Source organism: Marmota flaviventris, chromosome 17 (assembly GCF_047511675.1).
Source record: "Marmota flaviventris isolate mMarFla1 chromosome 17, mMarFla1.hap1, whole genome shotgun sequence".
Taxonomy (NCBI): Eukaryota; Metazoa; Chordata; class Mammalia; order Rodentia; family Sciuridae; genus Marmota; species Marmota flaviventris.
The window spans coordinates 21239015-21266130 of record NC_092514.1 but is presented as its reverse complement, the minus strand read 5'-3'; the positions used below and the strand labels follow the sequence as shown (position 1 = coordinate 21266130).

At 41.1% G+C, this 27116-nt stretch overlaps 1 protein-coding gene across 1 annotated transcript in view; it reads left to right on the top strand.

The window, feature by feature from the left end:
* Nucleotides 1-27116, top strand: part of Dnah9 (dynein axonemal heavy chain 9) — a 332320-nt gene that overhangs the window by 10413 nt on the left and 294791 nt on the right. The window contains exons 3-9 of the mRNA XM_027954056.2: nucleotides 1782-1940; nucleotides 3012-3142; nucleotides 8774-8985; nucleotides 10789-11022; nucleotides 19337-19504; nucleotides 21900-22016; nucleotides 25149-25299. Coding sequence (XP_027809857.2) covers nucleotides 1782-1940; nucleotides 3012-3142; nucleotides 8774-8985; nucleotides 10789-11022; nucleotides 19337-19504; nucleotides 21900-22016; nucleotides 25149-25299 — 1172 coding nt within the window. The remainder of the gene's footprint in view (nucleotides 1-1781; nucleotides 1941-3011; nucleotides 3143-8773; nucleotides 8986-10788; nucleotides 11023-19336; nucleotides 19505-21899; nucleotides 22017-25148; nucleotides 25300-27116) is intronic.

Below are 27116 nucleotides of genomic sequence, written 5' to 3'. Positions count from 1 at the left end.
TATATACATTGTGTATTCAGGAGCCAGGAGACATCTGAGGGATAAGTAACAAGTGTAACAGCAATTCACTTCCTCACAAGGGTTTTCTTTTTTTTTTTTTTTTTTCTATTGGAAGTAACTTGCTACATATATAATTTGAAGTAATTTCCCCGTTAACTAGAAAACTTATTGTGGCTTAATAAAAATATCCAATTTTGAAAATAAGTAAAATTTAAACTACCTTTTTCCTGGTCCCTTTATACTCTAACTTAATAACATTCAGCATATATATATATGTAATTCTTGCTGAGTTTGACTCCTTTGTTCAAATTGGATAATTTCCCAAAAGGCCAGATCATTTTGGGGGAAGTGAGTAACTTCTCCCTTTAATGGCTTTCATAACCACTGGGCTCATTTCTCAACAAATATGAATTTAATTAAATTAAGTGAAGGTGGGTATTTTTTTTACCTGAAAATATGAACGATAAACTCCCTTTGTTAAAGTGTCCTTGGTGTTTGATATGTACAATTTTCAATTAGGACTTTACAAAAAGATAGCCAGAATGTAATTTTTAAAACAATTTTACTATGAATTGAAATGCATTTTGCTGTCATATATAACAAGTTAGAGCAAATAAATTAATTAAAAAAAATTTTTACTTCCTTCCAAACACAATGAAGTTATTTAAAACAAATTAAACAAAAAAAGATGTATGGGTGGGAAAGTTGAAAATCCCATTTTTGGGGGGAAATGGAGATAAAGTCAGGTCATGATGGTGGTATTCACAGAGTTGATGGTTTGCCTGGCAAAGGAGGGGTCACCTGTTTTCTCTTGCTGCAGACATTAGAATTCAGAGCAGACTGAGGAAGTAGGAGGGAGGTACATTTTGTGCAGTGTAGAGACAACGGTTCTCCCTGGGGAAAAAAAATGGGATGCTTAGTTAAGTTGGGAGTTTGCCGTTACTAATGAGATTCAAACAAGAGCTGGGTGGTCATCTAAATGTTTCCTGTCCAGAGTATTCCTCCATTGACAGGTAGTCTTAATGGCATTCAGAATTCTTAAGCTAATCTTCAGAATAGTTAGTGAGCCCCTGAATATCTATATAAGTAATGTTGGATGTATATGCAAATAAGAATGATTTCTTGAGAAGGAATCTGTACATTTCATTGACTACTCAAGAGGATCTGTTACAAAAAAAAAAAAAAAAAAAAAAAAAGATTTAACAATGTGCAGGTTAGGTGGAGTTTCCCACCTGTTTTTAAAAGATTTGAGGTTCTCTTCTGGAGGACACCCAGTATAATGATTTGAATATGGCATGAGTTTTTTTCTCCCACAGGATCATGTGTTGGAAGCTTGGTCCTCAGTATGGTGCTGTTGGAGTTGTTGGTACCTTTAAGGGACAGAGCTTAATGCAAGATAGTTAGGTCATCAGGGTCATCGCATTGCCCTCAGAGGGGACTAACATAGATCCTGTGGAAGCCCAGTTAGTTCCTTCCAGATGAATTGTGATTAAAAAAATCAAGACTGGCCCCTGCTGTCAGGCTTTGGGCTTCCTGTCTTTCTTTGTGATCCCTCTTCACACACACCCCTACCCTAATACCATCAGGCAAGAGGCCCTCACCAGATGCCAAATTTGGGATGCTTATACTTTCAGCCTCTGAAATCATGAGCTAACTCAACCTCTTTTCTTTATAAGGTATCCAGTCTCAAGAATTTCGATATAACTATGAAAAACAGACTAATACACCCAGGCTTAAGTTATTTCCCCACATTCCAGGAAAACTTCTCTTGTCTTTCACAGCTTGGACGCCATAGATAAGTCAGTCATCTATGCCATTGAGTCTGCAGTGATCAAGTGGAGCCACCAAGTCCAGGTGGTACTCAAGAGAGAGTCTTCTCAACCACTCTTACAAGGGGAGAATCCCACCCCAAAGGTGGAGTTGGAATTCTGGAAGAGAAGGTAAAGAGTGAGGCACAGGCCTGAATTTTGGAAGCAGGGAAGATATTTTAAAGAAGACAAAGTGAAAGCTGGCCTGGTGGGGGGCGGTCACCATTGAGTCTGGTCCTTTCCTCTAAATGCTTCTCCTCCTCGATGGGGCAGACAGCTCAACCTCATAGGTCAGAGTAGTTTTTCTGTGTATTGGAAGAGGGACTCTTTCCACAAGATTCAATAGTCATCCTTCCTATCTTGAGTCCAACTTCTGGCATGCCATTAAAGACTCTTTCTACTACATGTAAAATTAATCAGCTTTTGTATTATTATTTTGTTCATTTCTACTCTCTTCTCCTTGGGAAGTTGAGGCTGGGTGCACTTACCTTTTGTAAAGATATGAAAGAGGGAAAGGGTTTTGAAAGTTGGTTGCAAAATAGCCTGTCCTAGGTCTCTGCTCATTAATAGCAGGGCTAGAAAGTCTGTCATCCATTATGTGTCACCTGCCCTGGGTGAACAGAAATACCTCATTATGGCTCATGGGAGCCTCTTATTTTCTCTCTTGCTCCTCATTTTCTTGCTCTTATTTATCATTGTGCTGATAAATCCTTTACTCAAAAGGAGACAGACAGATGTTGGAGGCAGATGTTGCTGCCCTCACATTGGAGAGTGTCCATATCCCATGACCAGGCTTGCCTGTAGGGCTCCAGCCCTGTTTGAACCACCATGCTGAGATGGTCCAACTTCTTGCCCAGTTTCCGGCCATTTGCTGACCCCCAGCAAGGCCCTTCTCTAGCAGCCTTGCTCCGACAACACTTCTCTCATCCTGCCCCAGCCTTACTGCTAGAGCTAATGACCTCCAGCTGCCAGGCTTTGAACCACCAGATGGTCACAGCAGTGTTTCCTGGAGCTGCCCCCCTTTTGAACCTGTGTTCCCAAATCAGGCTTTTGCCCTCATTGTTCTGGAACAGATGTCCAAGCTCCGTGGGCTGGAGCACCCTGAGGCTGGGGTCCTCTCTGCCTGTGTGCAGATGGGTCACCACAGTGTGACTTGCATTCCATGATGCTCACCAGGATTCACCCTTCTCTATGGTATTGCAGGTATGAGGATCTGGAATATATTCATAATCAGCTGCGAACGATTCAGGTGAGGGGCATGGCTGGGCTCCTGGATAAGCTTCATAGCAGCTATTTACCAGCTTTCAAAGCCATGTTCAGAGACGTCATCTCAGGTGAGGACCAGCAAATGCTCTCACAAATATACTGACTCAAATTTCCTATTTAGCAATGCATGCACTGGTCTCTAATGTCAGCATCTTCAAGTCCTTAACCTGGTACATATAACACGGTAGCAAGGATACCAAATCTGGAAGCAGAGGAGCAGCTAAATAGAATTGCACTCTTTTTGCAGTTCAATAACTTTGTGACCCTGGGAACAATCAGCCAACATCTCTGAGCTTCACTATGTAGCATGGTTATAGGACACACTCTTCCTACCTATTGTACCTCTCTGAGCCCTTGTGAGATAATCCAGGTGGAAGGGCTTTGTCGACCCCACCACATTACACAGATACGTTTTGTGTTGTTATCTCTCATCTCTGGAAGTCAGGCTCCTCCACCCTTGACTCCTTGAGAAATCTCTGTTGTTTTTCTAGCTCTGTTCTGCATTTTCTGTTCCTATGGTTATATGGGACAGCAATTTCCTGTCCCTTTGAACACCAGACAAGATCAGCCCTTGTCAGTATTGCAAAGCTGGTAAAGTCTATGATTAGAAGCAGGTAATTTTTTTTTCATTGGTGTACTTTGATACCCCTCACTCTTTTCCTATCAAACCTCCTCCTTGCTCTATAGTACTATAGGTCAAAATTTGCATTTAAAGTTATTTGCAGTTTCATACAAAATTTCAGCTTAATCTAAGCAGTGATTTTTTTCAAATATTTTTTCTCTCCCAGAACTTTCTCTAAATACAATTTCCAAGGTTATGGGATATAGTGATAGAGTGCTTTCCTATCACACACAAGGCCTTGGGTTTGTTCTCCATTGAAAAAAATAAATAATGATGATGATGATGATAATAATAATAATAATAATAATAATAATAATAAAAATTAATTATCTCTCCCATGTAAGTCCAGAATAGAACACTAACAAGGTCTTTTTGCTTTGTTAAAGAGGGCAGTGTCCTGTGTCCAGAGCCCATTATCTAATCTCTCAATCCATCTTCTCCTAGTGGCATGGGGTATGGAAACCACTTAGCTAAAAGGTCTAAAAGTTAGTGAGGGTGTTTCTGACATGAGCTATATGATAAAAAAGACCTTGAATAAGAAGTTGGTTTTTGAGGTCATCCTGGGCCCTTTATGTGCTCTGCTAATATGTAAAGCTAGCTTGGAACAAGATGTCTCTTGAGGTCTCAGTTTACTGCTTCACTGAGACTTGCTGTTCTCAGAGGAATCCATTCTTGTTCCCAGGCTATGTTTCATTTCAGATATTCAGGCATGCCTCAAAGCAGTATGCCCACCACTGTTGATATGAGAGATGGTGAGAGGTGTGTGGACAGGTAGTTGGTAAAATGTCTCAAATGGTCACTCTGTTTTTGGCAAAGTATGCTGATTTTCCATTCTGGGTGGTGATTTAAAGTTTCCATTTTATATGGAAACTTTCCCACCTGCCAAGCAGCACTCAGTGAATTCAAATTGGTGACTTGAAATCAGACATGATTGGGAATATCTGCACCACAGGAACTAGCAAATGTTACACACAAAGACATATGTGTGGGTTCTGCACCCATGAATTCAACCAACCAGGGATTAAAAATAATTTTTAAACTTATGTCTGCACTGGACACATGCAGGTCTTTTATCTTGTCATTATTCTCCAAATAACACAGTGTTAACAACTATTTTCATAGAATTTACATTGACACAGTTTATAAAACGATGGATGGAGGTTATATGCAAACATTATGATGTTTAATATAAAGAACTTGAGCATCCTAAGATTTTGGTATCTACAGGAGTCCCTGAACCCAATCCCCCATGGATAAGGAGGATATAACTATGATTTTATTTAGGCTAAAATGGAAGAAAATTCAGTGGAAAAATATGAAGAGAGCTGTATTTAACAGGTTGACACAGCTACAACACAAATAAATGTTCAAAAGCCTAAGATTTGGGACTCTGAAATGAAATAACATGTAATAAAAGTATGTTGTAAATTGGTTCTTTAGTACCCCAAATATACCTGTGTGGATTTAATAAACTATTTATTCACATAGATTAATAGGTGCAAAAGACTCATTTCCCGCGGCCAACTTTAGAAAATTCTTTTCAGAAGAATATATACTGACAATGTAATTAGAAAAAAAATGCCATTATAATAGTACAAAATAAACACTACTATAATGGTAGGAATCCTTTAGAAGTGTAATTCAATTCTAATGAGGGAAGAAGAGAAAATTTGATTAGAGGTGTTAAGCAGAGACTGGGTCAGAAATTTTGGCAGGGTCTACAAGAATAAAAAGATTTTAAAGGCTGTTGATTGATTTTATCATTTCCAATTTAATTTCAGAGCATCTGGCTTCCTTTATGCTGAACAGATATACTATGTGCATTATTCTTACTAGTCACAATCAGGGTAGTTCATTGGTTCAGGGATGGACTAGAGGGAGAGGAAAAGAAGTATTTCTGGATTATAAGCATGAATTGGAAAGCAGTGAGAAATAAAGAAGGGGGCTAAATGGGTGGAAGAAATGGGTGGAAATAGGATTGTCAGGATTGGAATTGATTGAATGATGAAAAACCTTAGAAGAGAGGAAGTAACTGTTTTCTTGGGGAGGGAAAACAGGGCAATAAAGATTGATTAGGGAGTTGTCTCCCCGGTTCCTAGGAAAGCACGTTTGGCCCAGTATAACCCCCTGGCCAGTTGTCTTACAGTTGTGCTTCTGCAACAGGCAACCAAAGACCAGATAGTTTATAAAGAACAGACATTTATTTCTCACTATTTTGGAGGCTGGGAAGACCAGAATCAAGGAACTGGAAGGTTCAGTTTTCTGGTAAGGGCTACCCTCTGCTTCCAAGATGATATCTTTTTGGTGCATCATCTGGGGATCGGGGAGAAGAGCGCTGTGTCATCACATGGTGGAAGGTAGAAGAGCAAACTAGTAGAACACTCTCTGAAGCCTCTTTGAGAAGAACCTGCATCCCATTCCCAAGGGAGGTGCCCTGGTGGCCTAAGCACCTCTCAGAGCCACATCTACTTAGTACCATCATAGTCAACATTAAGTTTCAACACCTGAGTTTGGGAGGGGACACATTTGAATGCTAGCCGCAGTCATGAATGATGGAAGGTGTGTGTACGTGGGGAAGAAGTTCAAGTCCAGTGCTGCTCTGGAGGCAGCTTGGGCTGGCCCACAGTGGCTCCATTGCATCTGTTTTTAACTTTCCCACCCGCCAAGCAGCACTCAGTGAATTCAAATTGGTGATTTGAAATCAGACATGATGGTAATATTGGGAATATCTGCACCACAGGAACTAGCAAATGTTACACATAAAGACTTTTGTCACTGAAGAGACCATTGTTAAAGATTTACCAGCAAACCACTGGACATCACTGTGCAATTGGCTATTTATATTTGCAGTCAGCCCTCAATATTCAAGGGTTCCACTCCTGTGGATTCAACTACTTGAGGATTGAAAATATTTTAAAAACTCAAAAACATAACAATATAACCATAAAAACAATACAAATTTTATAACAGTGGGGCTGGGAGTATAGCTCAGTGGTAAGAGTACATGCTTTCCACATTCAAGAAGGTCATGGATTTCATCCCCAATCCCACACACAAACACACACACACACACACACACACACACACACACACACAATGCAGTAGAACAACTATTTCCAATAGCATTTACATTGTATTAGGCATCATCATCAGCCATCCGGAGATGATTTAAAGTATACAGTAGGATGTGTGTAAGTAATATGCAAATACCAGGCCATTTTTATATAGGGGACTTGCACAAAGGACTTGAGAGCATCCTTGGATTTTGGTATCCATGGGGGGACCTGGTACCAATCTCAACTGTATATATTTTTAAAAGGTGTAGCCTAGTTCTATCTGTTGCTATGTCTTTGTAAGACAAGGTGATTGCACCTGGCTTGGACTAGAGTGCTCTTTGTGTCTTCTCAGTGGAATGCCTATTTGTGTGAGTAATGGAGATTTTGGCTTCTTTAAAGGCCTTAAAACACAGAGTATCAGAGAGAGAATGAGCCAATAGTACGATGGTCGCAGCTCTTCTTCCTTATATCACATAGAATATGTGTTCATTGGAATGGCTGTTGGATTCTCAAATCTCCTGCCCAGCTCAGTGGTTCTGATGCTCACCATCAGCCCCCAACTCTAACCAATTTACCAATTTCGCATGATATTTGACTTCCCATCAAACCATATGGGATGTAAGGTACAAACATGCATGTCAACATACTCCTATGTCCAGTGAGCCTCACAACCATCAAGTCAGGAGTTCAAGGTAACTAACTTGATGTAATCTCTTTGCTCAGCTAGACAGGACTGTTCAATCCACAGAATGAGCCTAGGCAAGTCTTAATATATTCACTTAAAAAGCCAGCAAGGCTTTCTATAAGATGTGTATGTCTAGCGGCTCAGGAGGCTGAGACAGGAGAATCAGAAGTTCAAAGCCAGCCTCAGCAAAAAGGGAGGCACTAAGCAAATAAAATACAAAATAGGGCTGGGGACATGGCTCAGTGGTCGAGTGCTCCTGAGTTCAATCCCCAGTACCAAATAAAATAAAATAAAATAAAAAAAGATGTGTATGTCTGCTAGATAGAACAATTCCTGGAATATTGTGATCTGTTTGCTAAATAGGAGTTTCTTTTAAGATGAATGCAAACACCACCTCCACATAATATAACCTGAAACCATCTGTTCTGTGATACTGCCTGATTACCCACCTGGGAAAGAACCACTTTGCAGATGCTAGTTTCCAGTTCAGTTTGCTCAGTGGGCTTTCATATTCCCTCTAAATTGCTCTGCAGGTGTTAGTGCCCAGTGCTGCTGGGTTTCCTGCTGTCCTTTCTATGTTACCCCAAGATGACTGAATATATCCCTTCTCTTTCCTTGACTGTATTCAAAGGATATGATAGGCATGAAAAATCATTACAACCTTGCCATCATGGGTCTGCACTAGTTCTCTATTCCCTATGACTTCTTCATAAGAGCTCAGTGAGAATTTTTATTGAGAAATCTTCATCAGAGACACTACCATTTATCAGACACCTGGTAGGGTCCAGGCACTGTGCTAGTTGTTCACAAAGTCTTTTTGTTCTTCCCTTTGCATTATAGGGATCCTTGAAATTAGATGCAGACAGACTATTCTTGAGGCTTAGAGAGGTGAAATGTGCTCAAGGTCATACAACGGCTAAGTGTCTCTGCCAGCATTTGAAGGCAGACCTTTTTCATTCTGAAACTTGTTCCTTGTCATCTGTTTTGTATTATCTTAAAGATATCATCTGTGAAGTAATCAACCAATATTCATTAAGTGAAGTGTCTGCCCTAACACAGCACCAGACTGGAGTTGGGAAGGCCAGGGAGAAATCCAGACAGAGGAATGGTATCCAAGAGAACTCATCCAACAATTGCCCTAGCTGTTTGAGGCTCAGAAGATTCCCATATTCTGCATAAGAGCTAGAGAGTTTTCTGGAACCAGCCTTTCTCTCTGCCTTCTCTGTTTAGGAAGAAATTTGTGGCTTTGCAAATCCTTCATTTCCCAGGCACCAGGGCTTCACCTGGTAATTTGTGCCCTAAGCAGAGATTAGTGACCATCTCCCATTCCTTTCAGCTCTGAAAGAGGCGCAGGACATTCACGTGCACCTGTTACCCCTGCACCACCACCTGGAAGTCCTGGAGAGTGTGGAGTTTCCCCAGGTGAAGTCCAAGCTGCGGCCTCTGCTCCATGTGGTCTGCCTGATTTGGGCCACATGCAAGTGCTACCGCTCCCCAGGGAGGCTCATGGTGCTGCTCCAAGAGATTTGCAACCTCCTCATCCATCAGGTGGGCTACCTGGGCATTCCAACAACATTTCCCTTGGGAGCTGATTGGCATTAAAAAGAGGAAAAGGTGCTTTCTTGGGGCAGGGAAATACTTATGGTGCAAAGAGTTCTCACATTTTAACTATTGTACTTTCACAAGTCAATAATTCACAAAGTGTAATACCAGAACACTTGGGGCTGGGGGCAGCCTTCCTTTTCCCTTTCCCTAAGCCCTAGGGTGGAGAAAAGGGCAGGCTGGGTGAATTTCAACCTCCTTCACGGCCTGTGCAAAGTTTGGAGCAAAGTATAGCAATGAAGAATATAGCCTCCGAGCCAGGCATGGTGGGACACACTGATAATCCCAGTGACTCAGGAGGTTAAAGCAGGAGGAGGGCAAGTTCAAGACCAGCCTTAGGAGCTTAGTGAGACCCTGTCTCAAAATAAAAAAATAAAAGGGCAGGGGATGTAGCTCAGTGGTAAAGTGCCCCTGGTTTTGGTTTCAATCCCCAGTACCACCCCTTCATACACACCCATGCAAAAATATAACCTCTGGAATCAGGTTATATTGCCAAACCCTGGCTTCACTACTTGTTAGCTACGTGCTGGGGCAACACCTTGCTCCCTGCCTCATTCTTCTCCACACAATGTTACAAAGACAAGGACCCATTTCAAAGGGGTACTTGCTAATTGTGAAGCTTTAATGCAATAAAGCATGTGCCCTGCACATGGTAAGAACTTGGTATATGTGAACTGTTAAGAAGCCGCCTCTTACTTTATATATTTTTGCTCCTTCTTTGTATGGAAACTTGTAGTATCAATCAATCAAGGCAGTGTAAACCTTGAGGAGTTGAGGAGTGTGTCTGTAAATAGAGCTAGATACCTCAAGGAGGTTCGGGTAAACTTCTCCCCTCATTGCCTTCTTTTGCCCCTATGGAACTGCAACCCTGAGAACCTCATAGTAACTAAAACCCATGGAGCACACTAAGGCTACAAAATGCTGTCACATTCTTGATCTTGATCAATTATCAGTTGAACCTTGAGGGGGAGACAGGAAGGGTGCTATTATTTATTACTTCTATTATTTATTTAAAGACATGGGCTAAGGCTCAGGAGATTAACTGCCCCACCCAAGGACACCCACACAAGGTCCCAAACCAGGTTGTTTGACTCTTAAATCTGCACTTTGCCATCACTCACTCCATGCTTATCAGTCAAGACTTTGTTGGTTGAAAGTCTAATAAACCCAACTAAAAGATGCATCAACCAGAAGAAAACTGATTCACTCCTGTTCTCGAAAGTCTGAGGTAGGCTTGCTTCAGCCCCAACTTGCAATGTGGCCTTAGATGATGTCACCAGGGCCCAGCTTTCTCTGCCATTTCCTGAGGTGAGGAAGGTGACTGTCAACAGCTCCAGCTTCCCAACCTTCCAGGTTCAAATCTCTTGGAGACAGAGAAGTAGTTATGGCTGAAGAATTCTTGCACTCAAATGACATTGCTATTCATTGAAGAATACCTAGCAGCAAACACCTGCCTTAGCCCCAGCTGGTCCCCAAAAGTTCCACTGTGTCTCCTTGCCTGACAGGTCACTTGACCAATGACAGTGATTGTGTCAAATCACTGTGACTGAATGGTCACAAAGACTCTTTGGCTTAAACCCAGATCCAATCCACTCGTGGAACTAAGGGTAGAGTCAGATGTTTCCTATATTGTACCTGTAAAATCCATTACTTGGACAATTATGCAGTTCTGAGTTGGTGTCAACTAGGTTATGGGATGTCCTGTGTCTGCAGTTCAGACTCAGTGACACTAATCTGCTTGCATTTTAGGCCTCTAATTACCTCAGTCCAGAAGAGCTCCTGAGAATTGAGGTGGAAGAAAGTCAGAGAAAACTGCAAGTGGTCTCAGACACCTTGAGCTTCTTCAAGCAGGAGTTTCAGGACAGAAGGGAGAATCTCCATACTTACTTCAAAGAGAATGAGGAAGTCAAGGAGTGGGATTTTCAGTCTTCTTTGGTGTTTGTGCGTTTGGATGGCTTCCTGGGCCGACTGTATGTGGTGGCAGTGAGTACATCCATTCACCTCAGCCCCCAGCCCCATAGAGGAGTAAGTCCGGGGACCTCAATGTATACTAAGGGAACACAACCTGATGGCCAGCCCTTCATTGGTTGGAAGAACCCATAAGGAGGGTTTGAGAAATAGCTGTCACTTGGATTGATCATTATGTAGTAGTGATTCTATCAGAAGTTTACAAAATTCTGATCACAGACCCACTTAGGAAGAAGACCCCAAGGAATCCATCAGCTAATCCAATTGGTTTTCAGATTGTCCATCATCTTTAAACTTTGCTTCAAATAAACTTGAACTGGTACATCAAGTGTGCGAAATGAAAGTGAGCAGATCTGGGTGTAATGGGCCAAGCCCACAAACCAGCTGCTTTGAGCTCTTCCCCCCACCCTGCACCCTCCAGTGGGGTCTAAAAATCCCCAAAGTAGTGAATCCCTATGCAAGTGAGAAACATACTTTGTATGCACATTTGTCTTTCCCCTGATTATGGAGGGTGAGGCAGGAGCATCATGAGTTCAAAGCCAGCCTCAGCAACATAGCAAAGCCCTGTCTCTAGATAAATACAAAAAAGGGCTGGGGCTGGGGTTCAGTGGTTAAATGCCCCTGGGTTCAATCCCTGGTACCCACCCTCCCTGTCCAAAAATGTGACTTTTAATTCATATACTAGGGTTTTCTTTAATTGTTTCAATCTTCAGAATTTAGTATGGTGAACATCTTACAACTATAGATCTGCCAATTGGACTTTGGTAGGAGGATGATGGGAATAAAAAATGAAATACATACTTTTATCCTGGTTTGATAAATTCAAGGCCAAATTCAAGATAAGGGCAATAGCCAAGAGAAGGAATTAGAATTGTGTTCCCAACTATGATTAGCAGGTTTGGAGTAAAGAAGATGTGTTGGGAAGGAGTTGTGGATGAGCAAAATAAGACCATGGGATGATAAGGATAAGAGAATATTATAGAGTCTGATCATTTTATTTCTAAAAATACAGATCCAGCATAACCAATCTGCAGGCACTGAGCTGGGTACTGGGATACAAAGATGACTGACCCCTCCACTCTTTATTACCCTCATCTCTCGCATCAGTTCCTTTGCTATTGTTTAGCTAAGGTGATGGACACTGGACTCCAGCCTGCCCCTGGCCTCCACTGATCACGGAGAAGGAATAATTGCCTCTGTCCAGCCCTGAGAATGGCCCTGGGATAGTGAGAGAGCAAGGTTCAGAATGACTGCTTGTGCAGAGTCCTCAGGCCCTGTGCACACATGCTAATGATGTGACTTTGCATATAGACAGCTATTCTAACATTAGGGCACCTAATCTACTGGGTATATTCAGTAAACATAAGCAGAGATGCCACCAGCCTCCCCGGAATCATTACCCTCACAATAGCTCACTCTCAGGCTGCTTTTTTTTTTTTTTTTTTTTTTGAATCAAGGGCACACATGCATAAAAAAGCAGTTGCCCCAGTTTAATTAAAGGAGGAATTGAATGCCACTATGCTCTCTGTCTCTCTGAAGTTTACTTTTTTGCTCGTGGGCACAGCGCCACCATTTCCTCTATTTTTCGTCTCCCACACATTGGCAGAGACTCATCCCCCTTGCCCTTTGCAGGCCTCCTCCTCCCTCCCCCCTCCCCTCTCAGTCCCTCAGCTCAGTGCAGCAGGACAGGGGACGATCGATTGTCTCCTGGCATATTTCATGTAGCCCTTTAGTTAACATTCTGTGTATCACTGTGATCGATGCCTGTTTGAAATGGGATTAATCTGCTTCTCTCCAGCAAGAATTAGCATGAATTTAGTCATCCTCGTCTTCTGTTCTAATACAATGTATGACCACAGAGATGAAGGTAACTGCAAGTAATAAATACATGGAGCCAAATGAAGAAATGACATCAATGTCATTAGAGCCCTGCTCTGTGCGTGCTCAAACCAAGAGGTTTTATTGTGAAAGGCTGGTTTTTCATCTCCATGATTCACCCACTTTTTTCCTCTGATTTGTGATGCTTTTAACTTTTTTTTTTTTTTCCACAAGAGAATTTTTGATGTGCGGGTCCACTCTTCCCTTCTGGGTGCTCAGTAAATGAAGGTGGATGGGGCCAGAAGGCGCTGCTTGGAAGGAAGGGTGTTATATTGCTGAACAGTTTCCAACAGGTCTGCGGTATGTGGACTAATTGCATTCTCAGGATGCCAATCTCTTCCTCATTCCTGTCTTGATAACTAATCACCTAGACAGCTCACTCTCCTGGAGGTTAGGAAGAATAGGAAAATGAAGAAGTAGTATATTTCAAGAGCCTCTCTCCTTCCACAGTCTGTATCCTTGCAATCATCATAAGAATTAGTTCTCAATGCCCTTACTTTAACAAACGAGCACAATTAAATCCGATATGTAAGTTAACTCTTCCGGTATCACATGGCTCAGAGTGATTTATCTACAGTATGTACCCCAGCTAGGGCATGTGGTCTTTTCACCAAAACTTTTATATCTTCCAGGGAGTTACAAAGGTCTATTTCCCTTTCTTTCTTCCCTTCCTTCCCTCCCATTTGGAAGGTCTCAAACTTGCTTCATAGTTTCACTCTATCCTTATACATTCTGCTCTCTGTGCACCCTATTTTTATGATTTCCAGGTCTTTTTACCTAAATAGATCATTCAGGTAAAATTATGATTCCCATTCCACGAAACAGCCTTCTTCGATTTTATGACTTACGAAGGAGACCCCAGAAGTATTTAAAATTTTGCCATTTGAATCAACAGTCAAAAAAAAATCGAAGAAAAAGAGACATTTCGGTTGCCTCTGGGTTTCTTCCATGATCTAGCTTTTCACAGAAGCTCCAGCAGGCACCCGCATGCGTGCGCACTCACACACACACACACACACACACACACACACACACACAGAGTTCATTTTTGTGCCATAATATTGTAGATTCTGCAGATCCCCTGTTTATGTTTCTGCCTGCAGCCTGTTCCCTGCAAACAATGCAGTAAGCAGCTTGGAGAGAACTCTCACTTCTTTCATTATAAAATTGCTCTAAAGCTGTGTTTCACTTGGAGACTAAATGATTTCCTGCTGAGGCTCTATGCAAAGTGATTAGCAGGGAGATAGGTAATAAGCTGACCTAATACACACCACATTTCCTTTTGCTCTTTCCTCCATCTCCAACCACTCCTCAGCCTCCTTTCATTCCCAGCCTAATTGGACAGGCTTCCCTTTTAGCCCAGCTTGTACACGTGGTCGCAGATGAGACCATTAGCGGCATAAGGTCGGTGGCAGTCGAGAGGTAAAGAAAACAGTCTTTTTTTTCCAAATGACCTTTTGAGATTTTCATCTGTGAATGTCTGCTTTGTGCTCTCCCTTAATGAATTCTGAAGACATTTCTTTGAAGACGGGCGGCGTGACCTCTCCTTCAGGAATAGGATTGCTGTTGGTGGAGCTTGCCATTATACCTGATTTCGATTCTTCACTTCATGGGCCAGAGCCAGAATTGAACCCTCCCAGTCACCCTCCACTTGCCACCACCGTTAAATATTGTGCTGTTTTTCATAGGAATAGGACCCAATCAGTCCAGTGAGCCACCTGGAATCCCAGAGCTCTTAAGGATGTCTATTTTGAAAGGAGCGACAAAATGACCCCTTTATAAATCTGTTATGCATCTAATATCTACCAACCTCTCCTACTGACATCAGGATGATCATAATTAAGTATAATGGCTACCATTTATTGAAGTCCCATAAAAGGCACTTTCCATGTAACTTGGAAACCCCATGGCAGGTTAAATATTATTGTCCCCACTTACAAGAAAAGAAAGCGAGCTGTAGAAAAGCCAAGTGTCTCCCTTGAAGCCACATCGCTAGTAAATGGCAGAAACAGGGTGGTGCGAACTCAAGATTTATCTACAATGCCACTTGTTCTCTCCCAAGGACGATGTTTTCATCCTGAGTATAGTGGAATGAATTTCATGCATTCACTACCATCATGAATAAAAGTGGATATGTTAAAATATTATTTAAACCTCTTATTGGCTTAAATTTGCCCTTTACACATTTTTTTTTTTTTTGAGAACTTTTAAATAACCAGTGGGGAAAAAAGTTTACATCTAAGTTATTGAAGAATCAAAGGGTTAGCCAGGATCAGTATGAAAAATCTATGTCTACACTGGTGAGGCAATTTCCCACCTGCCTCAGAATATTTTCTACAATACCACTCCTGTCAAATTCTGCTAGAGCCCATCCATTGACGGGAGCTTGCTCCTTCTCTCAGCAACCCATTCTAAGGCTGGGCATGTTCAGGCACTAGATGGTTCCTTTTGATTAAATGAAGCCACGGGAAATTGTCATCTTTTTTTTTTTTTCGTAGGTTAAAACGATCACGTTTCAGAAATCTCATGGGTTCAACCCTCATGGTGAGACCAGATCTGCTTCTTTGTCTCCTTTGCTCCTCGGTTTTCATTCAACGGTTGAAAGTGGGTCCATAGAAGTTTCTTTGAACTAGTCAAGGGCCCTTTTGACATCCAAAGGCCTGGCCTTGTGCTTCTCTCCTCCGATCTCACTTTCCTTGTTTTCACCAACCATTCTTCAGAGGTCCTGGTTCCTTGGTGCTTTGTCACCCTTTCAGCAGTCTTCTGGATGGGTGCTGCTCTGTCAGAGCACCATGGGGAGGCACCCGTTCATTCAGCAAATGTTTGTTCAGCATCCAGGACTCTTCCAGGCACTGATGATATGGAGACCCTTTTGGGACATTTACAACCTACTCAGAAACGTGGATAGAAAATAAGCAAATTGTATAATATAACATTAAGCAATCATATTAAAATGCCACAGTGGGATAAGATTTTTTGGCCCCCGGATCCCAGGCTTTATCTACAGTGCCACTTGTTCTCTCCCAAGGGATGATGTTTTCATCCTGAGTACAGTGTAATGAATTTCATATATTTACTACCATCATGAGTAAAAAAAAATATAAAATCAGAGAAAGGGACGGAGAATTCTGGGAATGGTAGAAAGGGGGAGAATAAGAAAAGCCCTAAGACCTTTAATTGAGCCCTAAATAAATGGGTCATCCCCCCCCCATGCTTGTTAAGTTAGGAAAACATTGTTTTCAGCAATTAGACTTTCTCTAAAGGTAGAATATTAACCATCTCTCTAATATCTACGATTTACCTGTTAGATGAGAGATGAAACACCTTTCACTGACCATCCAAGACCATGTTTCAAGTGTTCATCATAGTATGACAAAATTCTCATCTTGTTTTCTGATGTAACCAAACATATCAAAATGGATCTATCTTTTAAGAGGGTCAGATAGTATTTCCTAAAAACGGAAACTGACAAATTTATGCAATTGTGAAGAATGAGTACGATTTTCTCCTGTAAAACCAATGACAACTAAGCCCTTTTTGAGAGATTTGATGACTGTCGATGTCAATTTCATTCAAATAAAATTCACTTCAGTTTTCTTCCCACTACATAAAGTTGAACATGTATTTTTATTATTTCTATTGTACAAAATTATGGGAAACAGTGTCATAATTTAGTACACATATACAGTATGTAATGATCTAGTCAGGATAGTTAACGCTTCCTTCTCTTTAAACATTTTAAATAATTTTTGACTTACTCATGATAATTATACACATCTATGGGGAGCAGTGTAATATTGCAATACATTATACAATATGTACTAAACAAATCGGGTAATGAATGTTTCCGTCTTCTTACCATTGCTTTCTGTGTGGAGCCTTTGAGTTCTTCTCTTCTGCTTACTCATAACCTACGATAGATAATTTTGAATTATAGTCACCACAACTGTGCTGTAGAATACTAGAACTTACCATTTATATCTACTTCTGTGTGGGTACCTTTAATCTGACTCCCACTTCCCCCTCCCCACATCCTTCCCAGCCTCTAGTAATCCTATTGTACATTATGACCAACTTTTTTTGGATATCCACGTGTGGGAGAGAACATGGCATTCCTGTCTCTCTGCATCTGACTCATATCACTTAACATAATGTCCTCCAGTTCTATTTTTTTCTGCAAATTATAAGATATCGTTTTTTAAAAAATTTTATACCACATTTTCTTTATCTATTCATCCATTGATGGACATCTCCGCTGGTTCCATATTTCAGCTATTGTGAACGGCATAATGCAGCAACAAACATGGGCATGCAGGTGTCTTTTTGATATGCTGATATCATTTCCTTTGGGTAGATACCCAGAAGTGGGATAGCTGCATAATGTGATAGATTTTTTTTTTCATTTGTATGAGAAACGTCCATACTGTTCTATATAGCAGCTCTGCTAATTTATATTCAACGGTGCATGAGCGTTTTCTTTCTCCACATCCCCACCAGCATTTATTTTTGTGTGTGTCTTTTGGATAACAGCCATTCTAACGGGGGTGAGATGATATCTCATTGTGGTTTTGACTCACAGTCCCCTGATACCTGGTAAAATTGAGTATTATTTTTTTCATAAATGCATCGGCCACTTGAATTTCTTCTTTTGAGAAGAAATACCCTTTATCCAATTTATTATTTCATCATTTGAGGTTTTGTTATATACATTATATAAGAAATATACATATTGTATATTCTGGATATGAATGCTTTGTCAAATGAACAAGTTTGCAAACATTTTCTCCCCTTATATCTGTCTATTGATTGTATCCTTTGCCATGTAGAAACTTCTTACTTTGATATAATCCATTTTCCATTTTTTGCTTTTGTTTTCTGTGGTTTGAGAGTCTTGTTCAAAAAAAAAAATGTAGCCCATACCAATGTGTTGAAGTGCTTCCCCATGTTTCCTTCTAATATTTTAAAACAGCAACTACTCCATCCTCTACCAAGGTTAGCAAGAGCCCCAGTTCTAATGTACATCTTCTCTTCCTTGGCCCGTGTCCTCCTCCCTTCTCTCTGACCTTCCATACACTACCATTCCCTCAGCCCTTTCTAGCTGCTTGATGCTGACCATCCCCAACATAGCTGAGCAAAAATGTGGACTACTTGATGTCTGCCTAAGGCTTCATGGGTAATCCCCTGGGAAAAGTGGGGGGGGGGGGGTGGAATCAGCCACTTCTCCTCACTTCCAGTGACTCTGTCACTGCTGTTGGACTTGGTGTCCCAGAGAGAGAAAGGAACTAAGCAGGCTTGCATCAGCCTGATTGTCAATCGTACCATAGCTACTGGCTGTGGGGATTTCCCACACTGCTACCAGGACCTTCGGTATGGTCCAGCATCGATGTCTTAGCATACTCTGTTCCTGCCCTTCCAACCTCCTCAAGGTAGAGGAACCCCTCCCATGGATCCACGCAAAATATTTACCCAAACGACACAAAGGTAACCTTAACCTTCCTCCTTCCTGTTCATAGATGGGAAGTCCTGCCAGCACATGTATCTTGGTTTGGAGGTTTTGTGATTTTAGACAGGTACTCATGAGGGATAAATTCAACCTATGCTTTTAGACATGCTCAGGAGGCTTTTGTACCAGCAGAGTAACTTTTTACGGACTTGGGAGGGACCTCTCCCTGAGGCTTCTGGGTTGTGTCACCCATCTGTCATTTCATTCTGAGCACAGCTGGGGATGCTGCCATTTCAGCAATAGTGACAGTAACACATACGGTGTGCCACCCGTGGCCTAAATCCTAGAGCTGCATTAACTGGTTTAGCTCTCACAACCATGCCCTAATATATTACTGTTATCCTGTAAAAGACAAAGAAACCCAAAACAGAAAGGACGAGTGAGTGACTTTTGTTCCCTATGGTGCCATGGCACAGTGTGCTGCAGATGCTGGGCAAAGATGCTCTTCAAGAGAATTTTTTTGCTTGGCAGAGGACATTGTGTAAGAAGGCTGATGTTACCCCGTGTATGTGTCCTTTGAACCATTTGGAGGGTCTGCTTTCCCGTCCATATCCCCTTAAACAACTGTCTAGAAGGAGATAACAGCCATTCAAAATCGACTTTTTAAATAAAAATAAAAATTGGTGGTAAATCCATCAATCATGAAGTGGTTGTGTTTATAATTCCTTCTAGAACACAAAGAGAAAAGTTGAAGCATGCATTCCATTATTTATCTTGGTGTCTGCGAATCTTATCTATCTCCACTTTCTTTTTGGATTGTTAATGAGTTTAACTAGGAGTTATTTTTACCAACCCTATCTAATAATAAGGTTACAAAACTAATCAGGCATCGCACTTTCCTAAGCAACCACCACCCACCCCCATATCATTTCCAGCTCTCCCCATCCATGGTTGTGATGATGATGATAATGATGATGACTTTAACTCATTTGTGAATTGTTCCCATAGGATCTTCTGAAGACAGCCTTGGATTTCCACAAACTGGGAAAGCTTGAGTTTAGTGGCATCAGAGGGAATTCCTTAGGTCAGCAGGTCCAGCAAATGTATGAGGAATTTCAAGAGATGTACAAGGTCTTCTCAGAGTGCTCCTATGACTTCTTGGACCCCTCGAACATGGTAGGGCTCAGAGGGACTAACCTGCAAGCTTTGTCCCTGTCTCAGATGCCTTTAGCCTATAAGGTCCTGGCATTTACTTGCATTTTTTCCTATGCATTTTATTTGCCTCTGTGTTCTAGTGGTTTTATCAGTTACTGCTTGTACCTGGAGAAATTATTATTATTCCTGTATTATTAAAGAGATCCTAATTATTGTTTGTGCTAGGAGAAAGATCAGAAAGTGCCTTTCTCCACCATTAACTGCTCCAGACTAAGCTAGCTGGGTGTGGAAATGACAATGGAAGCTGTGGTCACCAGGTGGCTTCAAACATTTTAAACTAAATAAAATAAGCCAATACTGCATGATTTCACTTATCTGTGGAATCTAAAACAGTCAAACTCAGAATTAGAGAACAGAGGTCACTACTGGCTATAGGAAGAAAGTGCTATCAAAGGGTACTAAGTTTCAGTTATGAGAGATGAATGATTTCTAAACATCTAATGTACAAAGTGATGATAGTTAACAATCATTTACTATGTACCTAAAATTTTTTTTTTAATTTTTTATTGTTGGCTGTTCAAAACCGTACCTAAAATTTTTTAAGAGAGTAGATCTCAAGGGTACTTACCCTCCACCCCACATACATACATACACAGAAGAAAATGGTAAATCTGTGACTACATGAGGTGATCGATATTCTATAGCTTGGTTTTGTTTATTTTAAGGTGTGTAACATACCAAAGCATCAAGTTCTATACCTTACATGTACAATTTTTAATTTGCCTATTATACCTCAAGAAAAGTGGGGGGGAGGTCTTAAGCTTGAAGCAGAAACTGCAAAGTGAATATTATCCAAAGTACATGTACGAAGACACAAATTGGTACCAACATACTTTATTTACAACCAGAGATATGAAAAATTGTGCTGTATATGTGTAATAAGAATTGTAATGCATTCCACTGTCATTTATTTTTTAAAAAATCAATAAAATTTTTTTTTTAAAAAGTTCAGACATACCTGGACAGAAGTTTATCAGTGACTTGTGGAGGAATAAGTGAGGATATCCCTTGAGGATAAAGAAAAGCCAGGGATGTGTTTCCCAGGAGTGAGACCAAGAGCTGGTATCCCACCTGTAGCTCTGAAAAATGAAGACCTATGGGTTCTAAAGCCCAAGAGCAAAACAGAAAAGGAGCCAGTATGGAAGTAGGGAATGGAATTTCCTAAAAAGAAAGACAAAGTCAATGGATAAGAAATTTCAAGAGAATGGGAGGGAAAAGGAGAGAGAAATTAGGATAGTAATCTACTCTGAGTAACTTCAGACAAGAGATATTGGTTGTCCAGACCCAAGAGATGCCACTTTTTTTTTTTAAGAAATTCCATTATTCTAAAAGAGACAGAGAGAGAGAGAGAGAGAGAGAGAGAGAGAGAGAGAGAGAAAGAGAGAGAGAGAGAGAATATGAATGAATGAGGGAATTCAAGGCAGGGTAAATATCATGTGTTTGCAACTATAAAATAAAATTTTAAAACTCCCAGAAACAGGTAAAAAAGATTGTAAGGAAACATATCATCATGTAAACGTGGATGGGTTTAGGAAATAGAACTATACTATATTTTCCTACTTTTGAAAATATGCATTACTATTTTTAAACCATTACAAGCAGTCATTGCACAAATTAGAGTTTTGAACCAACAAAATTTTTCCTGAAAGTTGCTGTACTCTAAGAAGAGGGTTGCCAGACACAACAAAGTAATTGGATTATACTTACATGTTTTAAAAAAATTCATTGTTGATTTGAAATTCAAATTCAACTGGGTGCTGAGTGTTTTTATTTGCTAAATTTAGCAACCTCCACAACCAATGGCTAGTTGCTGTCTCAATTAATTAGGTTCTACTTAGAGGAAATAGTATATATTCATTTAGTTAGCTTACTTTTTTTTTTCTAATGGCTAAATTAACTTGGTTACACACAAAAAAATGGGGTTTTGACTTGGGGAAGAAAAGACAGTAGGCAGTAATGTTGGAATAGCCCCCATTGCTGGGATGTTGCTGTTGTGATGTATTGTGAGGTTGTATGAGCTGATGTTGTGGGTGAGAGAAGGGGATCCAGGATGTGGAAGAGATGGGCACAGAAAGAGGGATAAAGGTCCCGACCTCACATTTGATTCACTTTGCCATTTTGCCCAGCGTGTGTAGGTAAAATGCTTCAATAACAGGGTAACTCTCTACATGGACCATCCTTTACCAGAGGATGATAAGGATAGTATCCCAAGTCATAGCACAATGAATTCTAGGGAATAAAAATAAAATAAACCTTTGACATGGCTAATTCAAGCACAAAGGTTAATAGTGACGACCATAGTGGGACTGGTGTTCAGAAAATGGTGTTTTTCTTACATATACTTTTCTCTCCTCAGGAATTTGAAAATGACATCTCTGAATTTAACCAGAGAGTAGAAGATCTTGACCGAAGATTGGGGACCATCTTTATTCAAGCTTTCGATGACACACCCGGCTTGGAGCATGCCTTTAAGGTTTGTACAAGTAGGACAGAAGCCATCCCGGGCTCCATACTCCCCTGGCCTTTACCAGAGGATGGTAAGGATAGTATCCCAACTATTTTGCTCCTAAAAATCTTCTTCTCTGTCTGGTAGATAGGGATGTAAATGTCCTATGGCAAGGGAGTGTGCAGAGTCAGATTGATTACTTATGCTTCTCTGAAAACATGGCATTAGAAAACACTTTTAAAAAGAGTTTCTTCTGCAATGCCCTCTTCAGTGCCACACTTTATCACCTTATAACCAGTAAAAGTGAGAAGGTCTACTGTGGTCACCATCTGAAACCATGGCTCTGCAATACCATGGCTGTTTAGCCATGCTACCAGGTTGATGCAAACTAGAGCAACCCACTTACCTGTGATCCTATGATGGATCTCAGGACCAGCGTCAGTCACCAGAATAAGACCTGTGCTCTCACTCTATCTAGTCCAGATCGGGTGGTCCAGAGCATGTGGAGTTGTGAGACTGGAAGATGTGATAACACAGGAGAGATCTAACGTAAACTCTGAAGAGGCTTTTAGAGTCAGGAGGAAGTTACAGAGAGGCAATAGAGGACAGAGACATCCTTCAAAACTTTAAGGTGGAATGGACTTCTTTGAAAAGTAGTTTACTTTCTGGTCACTGAAAATGTCCAAATAGAGACTAAATGATCAGTGGGACAATTGTAAGAGAGTTTAAACCTTGGCTGGATGAATCTGTGCTATTTTGGAATATTAAGTAACCCAAATAGTCCAGGTCTTACCAGCCTCTGTGTGTGTGTGTGTGTGTGTGTGTGTGAGAGAGTGTGTGTGTGTGTGTGTAAACTTTAATAATCACTTTATCTTTCATAACTCACTGAATAAAATTTCCAGGAGTCCCTCTTCAAGCACTTGAACTAATTTTGAAACCATAACTCCATTCATGCACTGAGAATGCCCATTCCACTCATATGAATTCCTCTAAACAAGAGCTTTCAAGAAGTCTTCAATAGAGCCCTTCCATGTATTCTCAAGTGGCTCTATGAAATCATTGTGCGTCTCTACTCTATGTTTATAATATCCCTGGGGAACTTCATTTGTCCAGGAGGGTGTTTGAAGAAGTCTTTCCACTGCTTGTTAGATGGTTCCCACCATGAAAATACGTACACGTAGGCCAAAACATATCTCTCTGGGTTCTACAAATTCTAATCCTTGAAATTTTATTGAAGAGTCTGGGTAGAAGAAAAGGGAGCTCTTTCCAATATTGTTCCTAAAGCAGCACTGTTTATATGGAGTCTCAAATGACTCTCATCAAAGCAGATTCTTTATCTTCTGGCCATGACTCTCCTCAGCTGCCCATTAAAAGTGAGGCCAATCAAGGTGGTTCCCAAGGCCCTTTCACATGCTTTGATCTCCCTTGTTGGCCAACTCAACAATAAGAAGTCAAAACCCTTCTCTCCTCCTCCAGCCAAAGCAAAAGTTCCAATGGATATAACTTCATGAAAATAAGTGCTTTTTCAGGGTTCTGGGAATAGGGGCTGACCAGAGAGATCCTCTGACTTCTGTTAACCCTGTTACTGCCGTACAATCATCCAACCACTGATGTACCTTAGAGGTTATGGCCAGCCAAGGTACATCCAGGCTAAAGACCAGGAGTCAAACAGTGTAGGCTGGCCCCAGGGCTTCCTCAGCTGACAGGTCTACACATTACCAACAGGAGATTTGAGCCACAGGGCTCAGTGGAGACCCACTCTCTTATACCTCCTTCAAGAAGCAACTACTTTCTACCAGGTATCTAGGTGATTTTTGTTGAGGAAAAGCTGTTTTTAATCTTTCAATGGAAAGCTTTGATACCTTTATCAACTCCTCAGAGTACACTGGAATCATTAAAGGGCCTTTGAGTTGTCTGACCTGAGACATATCTGACCCAGGATTGCACCCCACCCCAATTTGACCCAGGACTGCACCCCCCATCTATATGGGCTCTTCTCTGCATGTCATGATCATTCCTTATGACATGTCCTGGAGACCCAAAACCATCTCCAATTCTGAGCCCATGCCAATCACCTCCTGGAGCTCACTCTCTCTCTCCTGCTCTGGACTCCGAAAGGCAGTAAAGAAAAAAAGTGGTGAGAATGTCCCAATGTGAAATAAGGTGTCAATAGAACGAGCATGAGGTCTCAGACAAATGGGGGTCTACCCAGCTTCCAGGATAGATATGTGGATAAAACCTTGACACTGTGTCTCTTGTACTCATTAACTTAAAAGCAAGGGTTGGCAAACATTTTTCTGCACAGAGTCAGAGAATAAATATTTTAAACTGTGGACACATATATTCTCAGTCACACATACTTTAGTTGTTTTTAGAAAAACAAAATGTTTTTTTTTGAAATGTACCACATTCCGAGATCAAAGGCCAGGTTTTATCACCCACTGCCTGTCCCTGGTCAACTTCTGACTAGAAGCACCCATAGAGATGGGAGACTATACTGGAAGGCAAGTTTAGAAGCAGTGTATTGGTATGTCCTAAGTATACCTGATGTCCTTCATAGCCTGGCCTCAGAGCAGCCTCACAATCAAAGAAACGCAAGCCAGGAACAAGAGGTAATTAAATGCATTTTACTTCTTGATTCTACTGCTTCAGGAAGCACCAGAGGGTTAAGGCTGTTTTAATACATCTTCAAATTATCCTTAACTATTACCTCCTTTCTCAGTGCAACTCTTCTCTGCAATGTTTTTCCGGCTCTCACTCTCACTTTTCAGCTCTACAAATTCTCCCCAAACCCAACCTGCTTAGCTCATTTCTTTTCTTTTCCACGATCACCTCTCTTCTGTTTTAGGTTATTATTTAACCTTTTTAAAACTTCGACCTTTAAATCAATTTAGCCTTCCTAGCATCCTTAGTTTTCCGTTTGTTCCGATTTTTATGAGAGAAAAGAGTCTGGTACGTAGCCCAGGAGACAGGAGTCCGTCTATTTTAGAAGCAAAGGAAAAGGAGAAACAGTAGGAATAATCTCATACTAATAATTACTGCTCCGATTCTGCAACAATTGTGCACCCCTCTTGCATTAATAGACATAGGAAGGAAAAACCAAGAAGCAGGATTTATGGAAGCTTGGAAATGTTTAATGTGTGACCTTTTCTTCTTCAGCTGCTAGACATAGCAGGAAACCTCCTGGACAGACCACTGGTAGCACGGGATGTGTCAGATAAATACCTCGTCCTCATCGGAATGTTCAGTGAAGAGCTGGATGCGGTGAGGACCATCTACAGTCAGCACATCCAGGAAGAGGCAGAACTTGGTATGTTTGTTACCAAAGGGTTTTGATAGGGAAATTGAGTTACAGGAAAGGTTCAATGCATTGTCCTTATATTTGTTAAATGTCTATATATGGGTCTATGACACTGTCCAAGAAGGGCAAGCATGACCCTTTTGCTTGAAATTCCAGACCATCTTGAGTGATTGCAGGGTTCAGTGCACTGTAGGTTTCCTGTATCTAGGGCTGAGACTGGCAGGCTGAGCTAGAGCAGTGAAACCTTGAACGTCATAGTGACCTTGGCATCACATGCGAGTGGACCCCTGATCACTGTTGCCACACTGATTAATCTTCAGCATACCGCCATTCAGAATAGATTATACATGCCAGAGAAAAGTTTCTTATCCCTTCCACTGCCATGGCAACCATGCTTCTGGTGGGAGGAACCCGCAGGAGCCTGACAAAGGGCAGCTCGTTACCTTGCAGAGGTGCGATGTCTCCATTCTTATTACAGTTCAATGCCCTATTGTATTTGTTTGAAAGTCAAACCAGTGAGTTTGTTTCAGCTTTACAAACATTTCTTGAGTCACTGCAAGGTTTCTTTGCAGGCACTTTGTGTAACGGGAAGTCTGGTTTAAGGGATAAAATAATAACTATTTTATGGTTATTTTATTCTTAGTTATTTTATGATCAAGAATAATCAACTATTTAATTAAATAATGAATAGTGAAAGGCATTTGTTCATAGGGTCTGAATAGTGTTCCACCTGATTGATAAGGACAAAACAAGGTGAATTGTGGCTGAGAGATTCCCAGGTAAATCTATGGGAGAGGAGTATGGAGCTGAACCCTAAAATTTGGGGGGATTGAGAGCAAGGGGGAAGAGGCAAAGGGCTTCAAAGAAAAGACATGAGACAATGTGGAAGATGATCAGCCAGTACTGCCTATAACCAAACAAAATATGCAGAGAGAGAGAGCAGTTCAGTCATGGAGTTTGCAGTCCAAATGTAAAATGCTCTGAGTCCCACATTAAGGAATTTGAAAGACCTTATTATGTGGGCAATGGGAATTTGTTTAAGGTTTATAAGTAGCTAAAAACCAGGACCATTTTGATTATGAAACAGGTTTCAGAGTGAAGTCACTAAGAATGGCCTTCACTGAAGAAATCATTCTCAGACAGTTGGTTGGTCCAGCTTCATGTAGGACAACTCTCCTCACTTCTTATAGTCAAGAACAGAGTATGAGAACTCAAACTCTTCAGGAGCCATATGGGTTTTCTGTTTCTGTGTGGGAAATATGCACAACTGTTATTAGCTTTAAACAGCACCCATCCTTCAGCCCACAGTTCCTGAAGGACAGAAGTCCAGTATGGTGTATCTGGGATCTCGGCTCTACGTCATGAGACTGACATCGAGGAGTTGGCCAGGCTTAGTTATCATCTGGAGGTTCTCGGAGGGATAAATCCACATCCAGGTTTATTCCTGTTGGTAGAATCCAGTTGCTTGTGACTGTAGGCTTGAGGTCTCCACTTCCTTGTTGGCTACCAACAGAAGCTTCTCCCCCAAACTGGAAGCCACCCACATTTCTCACTAGATAGCTACTTTCATCTTCAAGCCAGCCATGGCACACTGAACTCTCCCACGCTGCCAATCTCTGACATCCTCTTCCACCTCTTGCCAGAGCTCTGTTTTACCAATTTGCTTGATAAGGTGAGGTCCACCCAAGATCCTCTTCCTTCTGCTCCATAATGTAATATGGACATGGAATAGCATCTTATCATGGCCACAGTTTCTATCCACACTTAAAGAGGAGAGGATTATGCAAGGATGAGGGTCACTGGGGTCATCTTAGAATTTTTATGAT